General features: G+C 40.6%; 1 protein-coding gene across 2 annotated transcripts in view; it reads right to left on the bottom strand.

Moving 5' to 3' along the window:
- LOC139755633 (B-cell receptor CD22-like) overlaps positions 1-12,500 on the bottom strand; it is a 125,418-nt gene that overhangs the window by 9,218 nt on the left and 103,700 nt on the right. For both annotated transcript variants that reach the window (XM_071674223.1, XM_071674224.1), the window contains exons 9-12: positions 5,353-5,512; positions 3,335-3,622; positions 2,897-3,012; positions 1-5 (exon numbers count right to left, since the gene is read on the bottom strand). The exon at positions 1-5 is cut by the window's left edge and continues 176 nt beyond it. In XM_071674223.1, the coding sequence (XP_071530324.1) occupies positions 1-5; positions 2,897-3,012; positions 3,335-3,622; positions 5,353-5,512 (569 nt within the window). The remainder of the gene's footprint in view (positions 6-2,896; positions 3,013-3,334; positions 3,623-5,352; positions 5,513-12,500) is intronic.

Below are 12,500 nucleotides of genomic sequence, written 5' to 3'. Positions count from 1 at the left end.
TACACCTGAGGTGATGGGAAAGAGGAAAGAAGGGGATTAATACACCCAGGGAAGGGGGAAGGGAAGTAGGGGTGTAGCATACCTGGGAGAAGGGGAGAGAAGAAGGAGGCAGGGGGTGTAATACACCTAAGGAAGAGGTGTCGTACACGTAAAGAGAAGTAGAGAGCAGTACACCTGTAGGGACACAGGGGTGTAGTACTTTGGTCAATTGACGAAACAGAATACACTCTCCTCTAGGAGCTTCTAACTTCAAAGGAGTCCATCTGTCCCTCCTACTGGAAGGAGAGCAGCCTTAGGCTGCAGAAACCCTTATAAAAAGTTCTGGGTAACAGACCAGAATTAACAGACCAATAGTCATAGAAATGGGTCTTGGAACAATGATGAATAATAAATGAACACACACACACACACACACACACACACACACACACACACACACACACACACACACACAAATGGCTCCATCCACTCAAAGTTTGGACACCTGACCGGAAACAGACGAGCTGATCCCCCATAATGACTATGGCGAGGTAAGGGACGACTGAACCCACCAACGCCTCATCCCATGGTTGACCTGACGCAACACACTTCTTCTTCCTTGATCCGTAAACCTCGGAGGCCCAAAAGTACGAGCCGAAAGAGGGGCTGGAATATATGCCACCACTTTATGGAAGTCCAGAATCAAGGATTTACAATGTCTATCTATCTATCTATTAATCTATCTTTCTATATTATCTATCTATCTATCTATTAATCTATCTTTCTATCTACCTATCTATCTATTAATCTATCTATCTATCTATCTATCTATCCATCAATCTATTATTTTTTCTTTGTCTGCTCCACGAGGGCATTAATGCCCCAGCTATTGCATGGTAAACACGGACTATATGTATTATTTCACCTGACATCAAGATCAAAATGCATTTCGACTGCTAGGAATAGCTAGATGAGGTGTGGCATAGCTTGTTTCGGCTCATATCCACAAGTATTTCTGCCAGCTTGTGCCGTGGTATTGGAAAAGGCCTCACGTTTTTTCCCTGATCCTCTTAACCCTGATCACTACAGGCCTGTGACATCTCCTTGTTTTGTACCTCCGAATCAACTGTCGGAAATGGCTAAAGATGCCATTTTTATTTACTTCTGTAAAGGCTTAAAGTGACGATCCTAAACTACTAATTTTACCTTAACAGATAAGGCAATAACTCGTATCTTTCGCCCCCCCCCCCCCACTCATCCATGTTCAGGTAGGGAAAAAGATCATCTCTTTTTCATTTCTGTATGTAATCGTATTTGACTGAATTACATTTTCCTTTAAAAAAAAATGGACTGTGTATCATTTGGGCTATTGAACATACGCCTAAATGCGTTGTGTAATGTATTACTGCATATTTGATGACGAATACAATAAGGCATATATATATATATTTACTTTTTATAGTTGGTAAATAAAATATAACAGTTGTTGAACAAAACCGATTATCGTTGCAATTATTTTTGCTCTAGGTATCATTACTATAATTGTTTTATGTTGAATGACATTAATAATTCTCATGACTATTGCCATTATCATAATTATTGTTATTATCAATGTTATTATTATTGTAATCATCATCATTATCATTATTATTATCATCAGTATTATTATCATTATTATCATTATAATCATTATCATCATTTTATCATTATAGTTTTAATTATTATTATCATCACTATTATTACTAATTATCATTATTATCATTATAGTTATTTTTATTATACGTTATTACAATCACTACCTTTGAATAGGGCTTGTGCAGATAATGCCATTATTCACATGTTCCTCCCTCAAACTCGCTCGAGCAAGCGGGTGTATATGTGAAAAAAAAAAAAAAAGAGATTATCGTCTTCCTAACTACCTGTAGAAGGATCATTAATGACAATCATGTGTCTAACCTCATCATCAATGATGATAAACACTTCTGCCCACCTTCAATTACTCGAGGAGCGAGTGTTGAAGTGATACTCGACGCGGCACTAATATACATTGGTAGACTCTTCAACTTCGCCATATCAGAGTCGAAAACTCACATTAGGGAATTTCATTATCTTCGAACGCATTTGTGGGGCCTCACTGGGCGAGAACGCTAATGAAAATTTCACCGCGGGTTGACTGCTTAGAAAGCAACGCACAACCTGAGATTGCTTCTTGGAATTCTGGACCAGCTGGAAATTTTGTCGAAATGAATATTGTAAAGAGATTTGGCGGTATGAGTATTGCCAAAACTTCATCTAAATACAGTAGGGTTTGGGTGTATTATCCGTAGTATTATGTCAGCTGATCCGATATGCAGACTGGAGATTACATTTTTGTGTTGTCAGGGTGGGAGAGTGAAGGGTTTAATCTCTTCCTTTAAAGGTATTCAATACCATATGAGTCGATTTGAGATTCGTTTTCGTGGATAGTTGTGTCAGTCGGTGCAATACTTTGTTAAGATCTTTTATTCTTCGGAAGTATATCTGAGGTAGTTCATTCCGTTTTCTACATTTCCTTTTTTCTACTTTGAGGGCAGTGGTAATCCAGGAGGAGAGGATTGCCGGTCGCCGCCCCATCATGTTGCATTCCTATGACATACGTTTCCTTCTGGTATCATCTACTTGCTTTCTGAATCGTCATCACCACCCTAGTCAACCACGGAGCCATAATTACGGGAGCTGGCTGTTAACACACACACACACACACACACACACACACACACACAAGAGCTCTATAGAGAACCATCGAAAGACAGCGGACCCTCTAGAGCGACTGGCCTGGTAGAAAGAACTCGACAATACCAACACTTGAATACAGCTCTGTAGAGCCCATTCGCACCCATACTCTGTTTACGTAGATCCTTGTGATGATCACACTCACCTCGGCTCTGTAGAGCGTAGTACCTACGGCAGCGACATCTGGCCTCTGGCAGGTGAGGCTCAGCGAAGAGGCTGTGATGTTGGCCAGGCGACACGACGAGAGAGGGAGAGGCGTCTCTGTGACCACAGAATCGGAAACGTTAACAAGAAACACACGTAGGGCGTGTCTCACTTCTCCCAAGCCACAGTTGATATGATATATAAGAATACTCATGATATCTGGCTCACGGATGATATCCGGAGTGCGAATAAGGATGCATTGGCAGCAAAGGTGTCAAGCGCTTTCGTATAATGCAGTCGTAAGATTCACGATGTGTAATATACGAAAGCGCTTTGACAATTCATGTCTTCCGTTCGCTAGCGGTTCTTAAATGCATCTTACACACACACACACACACACCTTCGATACTCGCCTCACTATGTACATATGTATACTTACTCGCCACCTTGACGGAGAAACCGCACGGTTGGGTCTGCTTTCCCATCTCGTTGACAGCCCAGCAGGAGAGTGCGCGGTCCTCGGGGCTCTGCACAGGGCGGACCGTCAGCTGCGCTGAGGCGCGATCCACCGATTCGCTGGTGGGCTGAGTCAGGATGACCTCGTTGCTGTTATTCCACTGCCACTGGATGGATCTGACGGCTGGGTAGGAGGAGACTGTGCAGGTGATGTTGATGGGCTTGTCGTAGATGAAGTAGGTGGTGGGTGATGTGAGGCATTCCGGTGTGTCTGAGGGAGACATGGATGTACTCGCTTCGTACAAGAGCAGAGGATACAAGAAAACGATGAATTTACTCAGAAATGGTTTGGACATATGGAAAAGATGAGTGATGAGATGCTGATTATGACAGTGTTGGAGGAGCCAAGTAGAAGCGGGGAAGGATGGAATGAAAAACGCTTTGAGTGATCGAGGTTTGAACATGCAGGAGGGTGTGAGGCGTGCACGAGATAGAGAACGAATTGGAAAGATGGAGCATAGAGCAAGGTGTGGCCTGCTGCCAGTAGGCTGAACCATGGTGTATGAAGCGGTCAGGGGAGGCTATGGAAGGGTCTTTCTGGCTTTAGTTTGGGGAAATGTGGTTTTGGTGCGCTATATACGACAGCTAAACAGTGGACATGAGTTCTGATGAAGCTCTTGTGTCGACGGATCCTGGCCTTGTCTCATAACAGTGGAATACGTAAGCAAGTATATATATATATATATATATATATATATATATATATATATATATATATATATATATATATATATATATATATATATATATAAGTGAAGGAGACTCAGGTTCCGTGGTGATGGCATGACCTGCCAGATAATGGCGAGGTGGTTTACAGAGTGAGTGTAAATTCCCCCGATAATTGAGTGATCGGGCCACGGCTGCTGGCGGTGTTCCGGGGGGCCCGGGAGGGAAGCAGCACATTAATTAACACATTCCTGGGATCGTTTCACCCCACTTCTGTCTCGAGAGTTGAGTCAAGGTTTCTCGTGTGATGTACCTCATCGAGGCTTGGGTCGGGTTCACAGCTCATCGAGGCTTGACTCAGGTTCATAGCTCCTCGAGGCTTGACTCAGGTTCACAGCTCGTCGAGGCTTGACTCAGGTTCATAGCTCGTCAAGGCTTGACTCAGGTTCATAGCTCGTCGAGGTTTGACTCAGGTTCACAGCTCATCGAGGCTTGACTCAGGTTCACAGCTCGTCGAGGCTTGACTCAGGTTCATAGCTCGTCAAGGCTTGACTCAGGTTCATAGCTCATCCGGGCTTGACTCAGGTTCATAGCTCCTCTAGACTTGAGTCAGATTCTTACTGTGATACAGCTCCCTCTGGCTTGAGTCAGGGGCCTCCGTTGATGCAGCTCATCGAAGCTTGAGTCAGAGCTCTGCTGTGATATAGTTCAACCAGCCTTGAGTCAGGTTCAGAGTTCATCAGGGAACTGCTTCTTTTGCGTCCACTCGACACAAGAAACGAACCAGGCTTCCCTTTAATATATATATATATATATATATATATATATATATATATATATATATATATATATATATATATATATATGTTTTTATCATTTACGAAATATTTTCTCTTTATACTGAGATGTGTGAAATATTGGTCAACTCTCGTATGTTATAATTTCCTCTCAGTGATCAGAGGATAAGCTACAGTAGAGGTGGGTACAGTGGGTACAGCCCCCAGTACACGTCAGACTGAAGCATTACACACTGAAGGACAGTACAGGGAGTACGGTACAGAGCGAGGTTACAGCAAACAAGGGGTGCAGGAGGCAACACATGTTTGATCCTGAGGGTGACGTGTGGAGGGTGACGTATGGAGGGTGATGTGTGGAGGGTGACGTGTGGAGGGTGACCTGTAGACGGGGACGTATGGAGGTTGACGTATGGAGGGTGATGTGTGGAGGATGACGTGTGGAGGGTGACGTAAGAAGACCGATGGTCTCAAAACTCACACTTGATCCTGAGGGTGACTGGAGGGCTGGTGGCCGTGCTGAGCGGGTTGGTGGCGGAACAAGTGTACTGCCCTGCCTGACGCCGCCCGACCTTCTGCAGCACCAGTGAGTCCCCCACCAGGAAGACGCCCTGCGTTACGTTCTGCACCTGCGCCGTGCCCTGGAGGAGAGCAGAGACGGGAGAGGTGAGTGTCCTGGTGAGAGGGGCAGTGCCTTGGGGAGAGAGAGAGAGAGAGAGAGAGAGAGAGAGAGAGAGCACACAACATTTCTAGACACAGCTAAACTACCTCCCGTGCTCTCTAGATGTTTTAATGACTCACATCTCTCTTGTGATATCAATACTAAGTTACGATGGATGACTTCTTGCATCTTACGATACCTGCAATATTCCACGAACTTTTCCACGATTTACTACAAGGTCGTCTACGATTTTTTCCCCACTGATTGATACAATGCAAGTTCGTCCACTCATTAATACAATGCATGTTCGTTCACTCATTAATACAATGCAAGTTCCTCCACTCATTAATACAACAGAAGTTCATCTACGAGTTTTATTTCTACGATTTGTTGCAGTGTAAGTTCGTCTACCCACCGCTGGCTGGATGCCAGCCAACATGACTCTTTGTCTCAGTAATTAATAGTATCGCAAAACGCTCCCTTCTCATATATCATATTAATTACTGCTGCCTGAGAAAAAGGCTTTGAATAACGAGTGAAATTCTGAATTTCATTCGGGTCGTTTTAGTGTTTTCCGTCATCGTCTGCGATGAGATTGTTATATGACTTTGAGAAAAAAAAAGAAAGTAATTGGCTGAAAGAATGAGGAAAATAAGCCTTGTTTGGAATTGGGGAACAAAGGGGATTAGGAAAGGAGAAATGCAATGCGAAGTGACTCAAAAATGAGATGCTACAATGAGCACATATTGAGGGAATTACTATGAGCTAGAAAGACCCATTTCAGCACAGGGATAGAATATGTATATCAAACCAGAGTTATGTCTACACTAATGAAACACACAATGTACATTTACCTCTGGAAAAAAAGAACAGCATTTTGAAGAAAAAAGAGAAAAAAAGAGACCATATATACATATATAATCTAAAGTACTATACAGTATTGAACATTGCTGTACATATGTTATGTTCATTTCTGTTCAGCAAGTTCACTGGTGAGAGGAGTGATGTGCAGCCGAGTTCTTTCCTGGAGGAGAAAGGGTGTGGAAAGAGGGAGTTTGTATGCTCTTTTATCCTGTCTCTCTCTTGTTGGATTGGATCTCCTAACTAAATGATTTGGAACCTCCAAGGTTGGATGGTACATAGAGAAAACACACACACACACACACACACACACACACACACACACACACAAAATGAAAGCGCGCTGCTCTTATGTGGTGGAAGTCGACAAGGTTCCGAAAATGTTTCTGGCGTAACCACACACAAGTAACTTGAGTGTAAAAGTCTCATTCCCATGCAGCAGCGACCCTTAAAGCTCAGTGTTTCCAACGCCACCATCGTCAGCAGTGTAGCCAGTTCTGGAAACGAATGACAGACACATTGCAGATACTTTTTTGGGGGGGAGCTTATTTTGGCAGATACTTTTTTGGACTTATTTTGGCATGTATTCTCTTACGAGCACTTGAATGCCTAATCTAAAGGGAATCTCATCAATGGGTAAGACCTTTCCCAACATCAGTCCATATCAGGCCATGCCCAAAACCCCTTTCCATCAATCCCTTCCCCCAAAAAAAAAAATTAGGCGAATGAAAAAAAAAAAGTCTAAAAATGTATAATAAAAAGGATAAATTCACACGACTATAAAAAGAAATGATACTGGGCGTACAAAAACTCAATTAGTGTATCTATTCCCACTCGTTCAGACTCGTAAATCTCTGAATTACAATCTGTCGTAATCCACTCTCCTCACTAAATGGAAATCCCCAAGGTATTACAAGCACTGGATTTATTGTGAGGCTGTGATGAATAGATCAGGATATTCTGCAAATTGGCTGTTGTGGTATAATCTATAGGAGCTGTCGGAAAGCTCATTATACACTTTAAATCGTTCATTCATCATTATCAAGCTAGTTATTCACATGCTTGGACATAGGTTCAACGTTCTATAAAGAGATAATAACAAATAAGGAACTCTGTGGTTATATATATATATATATATATATATATATATATATATATATATATATATATATATATATATATATATATATATATAATGAAAGTCTGTGAAACTAAGAATTAAACAGTTTATCACAGTGTTTAGCCTGTGACATAAGATCAACTTTTCATTTTCACTATTTAGTCTCCAATTTACGAGCCGTGTCTAATTCTCTAAATTAGATAAATTTACTACACGACAGGGCATAATGCAAATGATATGCCGACAACATATCATTACAGAATGTCTTTCTATTTATGGATATTAATTTTCAACTCGATAGATAATGGCTTAAAAGGAAAATGTAAAAGAGGGATTTCACGATGGTTGAAAATTTCCACAGTTACTCAAAGTTCTGTTGGGAGGAGAAGTTAGACAGATGGACCACTATAGAAAAAAAGTAGTATCTATCAAAGTATCTATCATTTCTTGAAGGTTTGAATATTTTGAACATCTTAAAGTAGCGTGAATTGTATATAGTGATATAGCGGGAGATGTTGTTATAGAGTCTGTGACACTGTGTGTGTGTGTGTGTGTGTGTGTGTGTGTGTGTGTGTGTGTGTGAATCATCAACAATAATAAAAGAGAGAAAAATTCTGTATGTGTTCTTCGTTAATTAGGCTAAAGTGGAAGCCATCAAAATAATTACTTTTAAAATAATCGAAGCTGTAAATGACACTGTTACTCAAAAATGATAGTGATAAGATAATCTATTCCTGAGATTATATTACTGCATCCTTATAGATTACATAAATCAATGATTACCTTCGATGACGAGGATTATATTTGGGAAGTCATTTGAAGCTTAGAGAACTAAGGAAGAATGCTGACGATATCGACCAATCAGAAGAGAGAAAAGTTGTAGCTATGTCCTTGCAAATGGCTCCTTGACGAACCTGTTAATTGTCCTCACAATTACAGATGTATTGCACCCTCATTTCGGGGGGGGGGGGAAGTGTTTGAAAATTGGTAATGCCAGAGTAAATCAGTACAAAATAATTGGGAACAGTGCAACTGAGTCGTATGTAATTATGTTCCAGACTTTTTTTATGATAAATTGTTAGAGAGGAAATCGTACAGAGATTGTGTGTCGCATATAAATTACGATTAGATAATTGGATGCTTTATTAAAACATATTTATCAGGGAAAATGTAATCAGTGAACGAAGCACCACACACACACACACACACACACACACACACATATATATATATATATATATATATATATATATATATATATATATATATATATATATATATATATATAGATAGAGAGAGAGAGAGAGAGAGAGAGAGAGAGAGAGAGAGAGAGAGAGAGAGAGAGAGAGAGAGAGAGAGAGAGAGAGAGAGAAATGAGATCCACTTATTACAACAGTTTTGCGCATATGCTGAGGCATTTGTCCGCTCTCCTTAGTACCTGTAAATCATTTACACCACCCGCCGCTGATCGTAGATGAGCAGCGGTAAATCTACGACCAGGGGGGGGTGGGGGGGGAGAAACACTTAAAAAGAAGAAAAAGCAAGAAAATTTCATCTCATTCTTGTTGTGAGATTAATGAGGGATTAATGTATGAGAGCACCAAGCATCATCCCTCATAACCTCTCTCTCTCTCTCTCTCTCTCTCTCTCTCTCTCTCTCTCTCTCTCTCTCTCTCTCTCTCTCTCTCTCTCCAGCCTATGTATACATGAAAGAGAACCTTGTTTGCTTGGTTGGCTGTTTGGTTGGTTGGTTGGTCAGGTGGTTGGTTGGTTAGTTGCTAAGTTGGTTGGTTGGTTAGTTAGTATGTTGGTTGGTAAGTTAGTTCTTTAGTTGCTTGGTTAGTTGGTTGTTGGTTGGTTAGTTGGTTGATTGGTTAGATGGTTGGTTAGTGAGTTAGTTGGTGGATTGGTCAGATGGTTGGCTGGTTAATTATTTAGGAAAAATATATATGAAAAGATCAGTTATACGTATACTGGCTTGAAACGCTACCTATGAGAGATATATTGTTAGTGGTAGATATGTCTGTTCACTATAAATGCCTCCTTAGATTTCTAATCTTTTCCAAAATGCCTCTTTAGATATCTCTGTTTTACCATAAATGCCTCCTTAGACATCAATGTTGATTTGAAATGCCTCCTTAGATCTCAATGTTGATTTGAAATGCCTCCTTAGACATCAATGTTTATTTGAAATGCCTCTCTAAGCCTTTCTCTTCATCATAGATGCTCTCTAAGCCTCTCTCTTCATCATAAATGTTCTCTAAGCCTGTCTCTTCATCATTAATGTTCTCTAAGCCTCTCTCTTTATTTCTCTAAGTGTTTTTGTTTATCAAAGATATCTCCATAAGTGTTGCTGTTCCCCTGAAATATCTCAAGGTATTTGATGGGTCGGGGGAGCCCACGGACGTATTGATGTGGTGGTGAGCAGAGGAGAAATTGTGGAGATAAGGGAATTCCAAAACAAGAAGAGGAGGAAGAAAAACGATGATGAAGGAGAAGGATAAGAAGAAGAAAAAGAGGAAGGAAAAACAAATGATGATGAAGAAGAAGAAGAAGAAGAAGAAGAAGAAGAAGAAGAAGAAAGAGAAAGGTGGAGAGAGGACTGAATTATCTGTAATTCTCACCTCTGTTGTGTGAAGGTCGAGAGCGTAAGCCTTCTTGCAACATAAGTATACAGAGCTTCAACGTACTACCTCACTTGTGCAATGTGTAATGCAACCAATGATGGATGACTCAAGACATGCACCACACTTCCTGCATTGTGAGCTGATTCGTCGTAAGTGAAGAAGCTCAGTTTTACATAGTCAGAGGAGATGCATTGCCATTCACTCCTACACACACACACACACACACACACACACACACACACACACACACACACACACACACACACACATTGCGAATGCTTGTAGCATACAAAAGTTTTTAAAAAAAAAAGTTGCATGATAGTCAAAAGTGTTTCGCATATGAGGCCCCATGAGTGTAGAACGCCTGCCCCGTGCTGTATAAATAGGTCATTACACATGGGTGATTATACGTACACATACCCACACACACCTTGCGAAGTTCTTGTAAGACATACACATTACATGCACGTCAACCATGTTCAAGTCTATTTCACCTCCTTTGGATTCTGTCTTATCAGACTTTTCCTACTTAGATATTCCAATTCGACCGTTTATCTAAGTCACAAAATCATTCTACATATCACAAAAAAAATCTCTTTTTACACACACCTCTGGACTACCCTCAATGACCTCATATAACGATTAAAACACACAGCAGTAGTTTGCTTGCCACAGGAAAACAGAATACAGTGGAATACAGTAGAATTCAAACAGCAATTGACCATTCGGTCAATTGAGACTGATTGTGATCGTAGTAGATGTATCAGATACCCACAGATCAGTGAGGTAAAAGTGGACAAGCCATGCATACAATATGATCCAAGCCTCGAGGGAATCTTCCTCTTCACGGACGGTGGCTCATATCTGGGAGGAACTGATTCATTCGCTCATTTCCGGTGCCCTTGGGGTTAGTTTGAAGCTTCGTTGGAGGGAAAACGAGCAATGATAATTACTTCCTATATATAATTCTGTGCCATGAATGAACATTACTCCTCTTAATAAACTGATTAATTAAGCCTTGATTAGTGCATCTGTATATAGGGAATTAATGATCAAATAAAGATCAAAGGCTGATAGGGATTTATTTATGACTTTTTTTTTTTTTCATTTAGCGTCAAGCAAAGCACCCAAATACCGATCGCTTCATTGCTTCGAACTCACCACAACAACTTCGTTCGAACATGTGACTCGGACGTACAGAATCCCTCGCCAAACCTGTCCCATCAGAATATCGGAAAGGAGGTTCAGCCAGCCATTCAGAGTCCCGGAACTATTCGTGTGAGGACCAATCAGAGCGCTGGAACTATTGGAGAGTCGAGTATTCAGAGAGGGAGATAGGAACATTCCGTTTCAAAATGAGAAATTTGTTGGGAGATCAGCTGTTGGCTCATTCATGATGCTATAGTCGAATCATCACATAAGAACGCGTCACAAAGACCATATTGATGGATGTGCTTGCAAGCAAGAAGTCATGTTAAATCAAGAAATTCTATGCTCTTGAGAGATGAATCTTAATGAATTTACCTCAAGAAACATAAGAAAAATAAGTGACACTTGGAAATTATAAGTTCAAATACATTTTCTCAGTTTTATACAGAAATACCATAGCAAGAGAGATCTAGAATTGGAGAAAAAAGATGTATTTAAGGCGTAGAAATTCTTGTTTATGATATTCCATAATATGAACAGGGCTCTCAAACGTTGCCCTAGTAATCCGGCTTCTTCAAGACAGAAAAGAAATAACCAAGTCTGGAATAAGAGCAAAATTCAAGTGTAATGAATTGAGAAGTGATACATAATACATAAAGAATAATGACAACATGTAGTGCTCTATTAGGATAAGAATCAGAGACGATAGAACGCCATCTCTAAGGGATACGATAAGAACGAGGCGTGTGTGTGTGTCTGTGTGTGTGTGTGTGTGTGTGTGTGTGAGAGAGAGAGAGAGAGAGAGAGAGAGAGAGAGAGAGAGAGAGAGAGAATTGTCAATCAGGATATTATTAACGCGAGGTTCAGCCTACTTACACATAGAGTTCCAGCGAGATTCTAAATAACCAGTCAGTCTGCTATGAACAGCTTAATTAGACGTCCAATCAAAGGATTATCGAGACGTTAATCAAATAACCAATCAAGGTGTTATAAAAAGCTTGATTAAATAATCTGTTAAAATCATATGGACCAATCAAAGTGTTATGGGTAGTTTAAGTGAATGGCCAGTCAGTGTGTTATGGACAGACTATCTTAATGACCAATTAGAGTGTTGTGAACGGCTGATTTGAATGGAAAAACCAGAGTTTAACCAAAGGACCAATCAGAATAATATAGATAGCTTAATTATATGACTAACGAAATCATATTGG

The sequence above is a fragment of the Panulirus ornatus genome, chromosome 19 (assembly GCF_036320965.1).
Source record: "Panulirus ornatus isolate Po-2019 chromosome 19, ASM3632096v1, whole genome shotgun sequence".
NCBI classification, from domain to species: domain Eukaryota; kingdom Metazoa; phylum Arthropoda; class Malacostraca; order Decapoda; family Palinuridae; genus Panulirus; species Panulirus ornatus.
This window is presented reverse-complemented; position numbering and strand designations above follow the sequence as displayed.